Source organism: Octodon degus, unplaced genomic scaffold, assembly GCF_000260255.1.
Source record: "Octodon degus isolate 3935 unplaced genomic scaffold, OctDeg1.0 scaffold00018, whole genome shotgun sequence".
In the NCBI taxonomy this organism is placed as follows: Eukaryota; Metazoa; Chordata; class Mammalia; order Rodentia; family Octodontidae; genus Octodon; species Octodon degus.
In genome coordinates, this window is record NW_004524594.1 from 24,079,892 (window position 1) to 24,086,790 (window position 6,899).

At 39.6% G+C, this 6,899-nt stretch overlaps 1 protein-coding gene across 1 annotated transcript; it reads right to left on the reverse strand.

Annotated features, from left to right (window-relative positions):
• Positions 1 to 4,217: 4,217 nt before the first annotated feature.
• On the reverse strand, positions 4,218 to 5,526 carry LOC105741647 (taste receptor type 2 member 10). The gene is given in 4 exon segments (XM_023710600.1): positions 4,218 to 5,069; positions 5,254 to 5,317; positions 5,422 to 5,466; positions 5,468 to 5,526. Coding segments are annotated over 4 exon segments (1,020 nt in total).
• Between the last annotated feature and the right edge of the window lie 1,373 nt (positions 5,527 to 6,899).

The following is a 6,899-nucleotide window of genomic DNA, read 5'->3' on the forward strand; positions in this document are numbered from 1 at the left end:
CACACAGTGTTCTTCCTGAGTTCTACAATTGTTATATTAGCTCTAGTCTCCATAGTGGGTGTTGATGGCCGACCTACATGACCCCTTCAGACAGGCCCATTCCGTGCTAACTTCAGACACTGTTCTTCACTCTTAAGGAAATTGTGACCCCAACATGTCCCATATCTCCCATGGGGAGAGACCTCCTCCAAAAACTCCACTTCTCTCTCACCTTTTTCTCCACCCACAGTGTATATCCTACAAACCCAACCTCAATGTACAGCTAGCTCCTCCCTCCCTCTTCCCTTGTCAACCATATGCTCTGAGACACTTCCAGTCCCACTCATGCCACACATGCTATTTCTAGACTAGTGTGCCTCAGTGATCCCGCAGTGTTTCCATACATTTCCCCAATACCCAATAGCCCCCAAACACCAAGAGACTTAAACCCATCATTCTCCACCTCCTTACCAATAGTTTTCTTAAAAATATCCACTTTCTATATAATACCCTTATTCTTCCTGTACTCAAACCCAATGACCTCTTTGCCTTCTCATGGAATTAACCAGACACTCTCTGATCTCAACAGCTCACATGGACAGCCCTACCTCAAGGGTTCAGAGATAGTCCTCACTTCTTTAGCCAACCTCTTGCTTCTGATCTTAAGACCCTTGATCTCTAGCCCAGTCACTCCTTCAATATATCGATGACCTTTTCCTTTGCCCCCCCCCCATGCCCTGGTCCTAAGACAAACAGCTACTTTTCTCAATTTTCTGCCAGGACCAGCTTACACAGTCTCTCCCTCCAAAGCTCAGATAGCTTCACCAAAAGTCAAGTATCTAAGACCCTCACTCCCACTAATCATGCAATCACTGCCCACCACAAAATAGCAGGTTTTATCCTTCTTTGGTTTAGCTAACTTCTTTCATCTCTGGGTTCCCAATTTTGCTTCCCTAGCAGAGCCCCTATATAGAGCATCAAAAGGTTCTTTGTGAGAACCCCTAGACCTGACTGCTCCTACATATCTCCCCTTTTGCAAGCTACAACAAGCCCTCCCAAGAGTCCCAGCTGTCTTTATCCAAACCAACTCAGCCCTTTACCCTATGTACTTCTTTTCAAGGTCACAATACAGTCAGCATTTTATGACATAAAAAGAGACCATCTTTTTAGGCAGTAGCCTACCTTTCTAAACAACTATAGACAATACAGTTGGTAGGTAGACTCCATGTCTCCACACAAACACATAAGAGACAAAAAATTAAAAAAAAAATTAAAAAAAGAGACAAAAAAATTGACTTTAACAAAATACAGTTGTGCTACAGTACTACAGATGGCACTGACTCCCTTTCCTCACATTGATGTCAAAAAGCTAAAGATCAGGGCCGGGGAGATAGCTCAGTAGAATAAGTGCTTGCCTGGCAAGTGCAAGGGCCTGAGTTCAATCCCCGGTTCCGAAAAAAAAAAAAAAAAAAGCTAAAGATCAATACTGCTCCTCTTCAGCATGGTCATGGTAAAATGACACAGATTATAGACCCCCCCCTTGCTTCCCCTCCTATGTCCTTTAATCATGATGACATGTACTCATAATGTGCTGTCTTTTTATACTTTTTTCAAGGTTTCTTCCGTATCCAATGTGAGCCTCACTAACTATAAACCTCTAGTCCTAGCTGAGACTCCTGGCACTAACTTCTACATGGGCATAAACCATCATTCTGTCAACTCCCCTCATCCCCAAGACAATGTCCCAGTTCAGCAAGAAGCAGTCTAAGAGATACATCACCCCCTTTATAATAACCAAAAGATGGGAATGATAGGTTATGGCCCTAGTAAGAATTGCTGAATTATTATGGTGGTCACCTAATATGGCTGAAGCCCTTAAAATAACAGCTCATCTTCCCAGAGACCACCTTCCCCTGCTTCTCCAACTCAGCCCAGGATGCAGTTTCCTTTCACCTTTCTCTCCATCTCAGGGAAGGCCCCAATCAGCTCCTCAGGTCTATCTAAACTTCCCCCTCAAGCCCCACCCCAGCAAAGGCCATAAAAGCCTCAGCCTCCCTTTGTTCCAATCCAGAGAATTCCTTATCTTCCCAAATTCTCTCCGTGTCCTCTAAGATAATGAAGTCCCTTTTCCTTTATAATAAAGCCCTTTTCCCTTTTCAAAAAAAAAAAAAAATTTAACCACACTAACAATTAAATATACACAAAATTTAAAATGACCTTTTATGATCAAAAGTAACAGCATTAAAAATTTTTTTTTTCTGTATTTTAGGGAAGGGTCTACAGGGTTTCAGGGTCTCACTACTAGATTGGACTTGTAGCAATTCGCCTGTTTACAGCCTCCAATGAGCTGGGGTTAAGGGGCACACCACCACCACGCCCAATCTCAATTACTGTCTCAGCGCACCCAGCCCAGGGATTAAACCCCTTGTCCCTGTGCCTGCTTGCAAGTACTTTAATCTGTTGAGCTATTTGTCCAGCCAAGCATTAAAATAAGTTAATAACATTGAAATTGTAAGAAAATGGATTATCTATTCATTATTATGTAATAGACATTTTCAATGCCTCGAATGTTAGTGTTACTATTGCTTCACAATATTTATTTGAAACAATAAACAAATAAAGCCAAGCTAAATGTAAAGAATATGACAAAGATTAAATATGTCAATATATACCTGCAAGATAAGCTATTATGTATCCCTTAAAGTAATGATTGCAAATGAATTTTAAGCCATTGAAAAATAAATAATTTCTAGGGCCAACTAGATAGCCCAGCAGACTAAGTGCCTGCTTAGGCAAGTGCAGGGACTGGGGTTCAATCTCCAGCACCACATGCCATGCCAGCCCCACCCCTGGGTGCCCTGAGCCAGACACTATGCCTGGTGTGATGGTGCATGCCTGTAATCCCAGCTCTGGGGAGGCTGAAAACAGGAGGATCACTACGACTCTGAGCTGCATAGTGAGACCCTGTACCAAATATATACAAAAAAAGAAAGATAAATAACTTCTAATGTAGTCTATGTAGAAGGCATAGTTAGTTACACAATATAAATTCAAATAAACTTGGTAAATTTGGTTGAAATTGTGTACTATGATATGTTGTTACTGCTGCTGTTTTCCCATTATCTCTTAATTATCAATACACCCCAAGCATATTAAGCTAAAAATATAACAATATTTGTTTAGAAACCTCATGCAGTAAATGAAACAAGTGCTGATCTTTCAGCGAAACTCCAGGCACGAGGTCATGAGAATATCAATGCATCTTTGGAAGTTGACAGAACAAGTTACTAAGCTCATGTCATGGGTTGAATGTAAAATTTACTTTTCAAATCAACATTTGTAATATGTCTCTGACTGCAAGTTTGTGTACTCTGTGTGTGTGTGTGTGTGTGTGTGTGACTCCCTACAACTGAACCTCTCATACTTCACACAGATTTTATCTTACATTCAATCTTTTGTCCCCTGATCAGTGGTCATGTTGGGTCTTTCTGTCCCTGGAGAACTAAGACTCATTTCATTAGTGCTCTGACCCCTTCCTCCAGGTACTTTCCTCTGACATTTTTCCTAGTACCACACCCATCCATAGTACTACGTCCACACATCCATACTCATTACTATGAGTATTACTACTCCATGAAACATACAGCAGTAAAAAATGACCATAGGATTTATTTATTTATTTATTTATTTTTTAAATATTCCTGGATATTCTTTTTTAAACATTTATTTAGTGTGTGTGTGTGTGTGTGTGTGTGTGTGTGTGTGTGTGTGTAGCCAGCTCAGCCCACCAGGGGGTGCGGCTGGCTGGCATGTGATGCTGGAGGATTGAACTGTGGTCCCTGTGCTTTGCCAAGCTTGTTCCAAGTAGGTGCTTTAGACCACTGAGCCATCTCTCCAGCCCCAGGATTTAAATACTGATATTACAGCAACTTTTTAAGGAACTAAATTGCACACAGACACACACACACACACACACACACACACACACACACACACAGAGGCATCCTTTGCTGTTCCTTACTTCTATATTCTAAATGCCAAAATTAATCATAACTTTTTTTGGTCTTGGTTTCTTTTTCTGAGGGGCTTCATATGGGAAGGATGCCACTGCTTCAGGGAGGCCAGGTGAAGCACAGTGGAGTCTTGTAGATGTTCCTCCCACCTTAGCTGTCTTTATTCAGAAGAGTCTCTCAGCTGGTGATTTTCCTTTGAGAATTATGCTGAAAGAAGTTGCAAAGTCAGGAACTTGACTGAGCCAAGGAATTTGACATGTGATTAAATCTCGTATGAAGTTGCTGTCCTAGAATATCCACTTTGCTACAAGCCTCTCTACGTTGCCCTGGGAGTCTATCTTTCCTACAGCACTTTAAGCGCTGTACTATCCTCAGTGAGATTTGCTTCAGCTGGCTGTTTCCTAGAATAAGAATAAATGAGTGAACATGGGGAGAGATGGCTGTGTTTATCAAGCCAAAAAGAAATAGAGGTTCATTTTCTGGCACAATACCCCATGACACTTCTATGACAATGCCTAGAGTATACAAGGCCTGAAGAATGATAAAAAGCAATAAAACCTTCACTGCTTTCACGTGAGCTTCTGTGTTGAACCCTCTGACTCATGTGACATTCAGTTGCATCTGCTTGTGGTGTCTCCAAAGAGAAAAGATTAACGGAAAACACATGGTTGTAGATATGGCTAAGGAAACAATGAGTCCTAGATAAATGAAAAGGTAGTCAATAAAGAACTCGCTGTTACCTGCATGAAGCTTCCAGGATGTGTTTCTGTATTTCTCGATAAGATCATTAATTTTCTTCATAATTTGTGGAAACTGAAACATAAACAACAGAAACAGGCATCCCATCAGAAGGGTAGAAACAGTGCTCATTCTTCTCTTCAACCAGACAAATAGGAAGTAAGAAAAATTTACTATCCTCAGGAAATAGAAGATGATGAGGCTGGTAGTAAATGAAAGGCTTGAATGATTGAAAATTGCCTATAGAAAACTAATATGGTAGATAAAGTTGCCAAAGATATACATATCTGGAGTGAATATCTTTACATATCTGTCTAAAATTATTATCCATATCAGGGGCTGCTGAGATGGCTTAGTGGTCTAAAGCACCTACCTAGAACAAACTAAGCTAAGCAAAGCACAGGGACCGCGGTTCAATCCCCCAGCACCACATGCCAGCCAGCCCCGCTCTCTGGTGGGCTGAGCTGGCCACACACACACACACACACACACACACACACAAATAAATAAATATCCATATCACACAAATTCTGGAAATAGCTAAGCCAGTGAGCATGAAACAAATCCAAGATAATTTTTTTTTTTTTTTTTTTTTTTGCGGAACCGGGGATTGAACTCAGGTCCTTATGCTTGCCAGGGAAGCACTTATTCCACTGGGCCATCACACCGGCCCCAGAATTTCTTCTTTTTTACACAGCTAATGTAGTTTACAAGTCTGATGAATCCATTTCCTAAAACCCAGGACTAACTCAGTACTTGCAACAAAAATGAAGAAGATTTCCATCGCACTTGGCATATCTGCCAGTACTTAGCTACAGCTGATTTCAATCACCTGCTGCAGACTGAGATACATATTGGCTGGATGACAGAAGAAATCTGTTCCCTTTCTTTAAACCAAACTATACTCCAAAATATCTGGTGATGGAATCAGAAATATCTTTGTTAAGATCCCTCCGGTTACTTCTATAATACTTAGCTAGCCTAGCAAATATATATCCAGGTTGAATGCTGATTTATAGTTTGTTAAGATGCAAATGGAAATTTCTATTTCATATATTTAATTTGTCCTTCTAAGATTGCGTTACATTTAATAAACAGCACTCAGAAGTAGGAGTGGTAAATGCATTTACAACATGTAGAACGCAATAGTGGGCTTCATCCTTTTCATTATCAAATCATCATAATTTGTGCTGTTTATAAATGAAAGTTTGAATATACATTAAGAAAAATAACAGATAGAAGCAACAAATAAATGTGGCCATTATAGACGCTCTCAAAATTGAAATGCAGGCTCCACTCTAAAGTGTGTTTTTATACTCAGAGTTACTGCATCCACAAATGCAGATTATGCTGGCCACTTTCGAAATGAGAAGCTCTTAGGAGTAGTTTATGTAGCATATCTCTCAGGTGACACCCATGCTTTCATTTCTTCAAAATATTTCCTGATCTTGCTTTAGCTTAGTCTTAACCATCCAGCGGAAAAGTATAAAAGTGAGGTACAAGAAATAAAGCCATGTTGTTATGTTGAGCTGTAGGGGACTCAGGTCAACAACTTCTGATATTGTCAGTCAAGTGGAAGACCCAATACTATTATGGACTACTGGGCTATTTTGGAATATTTTGCTGAGTTCACACACCTATAATATTTAAATGATGGAACTGAACAAAAAAAGAGGATATAGACGAATGTCCATTTTGTATCTGTGTATTCTAAATGGTTAGGCTAGATGTATAGCCACATTCTCCTAGAATGAAAGATTTGTACTAATAGTGTTTGGATAGGATACCATGTCTGCATCTTGAACTATGAATAACCACTATGAAGGCAACAATATGCAATGTATTAATCATTGAAACTGTCCTACTAATCAGTTTTGAAACTGTCTCATTGCTATTTGTTTCTCAATAAAATTAATAAGAAAAAAATATTTCCTGAATGTCTACAAAAATCAAGCTGTCTCTCATCCATGAGGGAAGGTAGTGGTAGACAGACTTTCAAGACTTTTATGATTCATGAAGCTTAAATTTTAATGCAGAAAGAATGAAACTAATATATCAGTTCAAAAGTTCAAAAAAAGAAATCTAACATTTATTGAGCCTTTATTATGTTGCCAGCACTATGGTAAGTGCTTTCTGACCATATTCTCATTTCTACTTCACAATAATCCT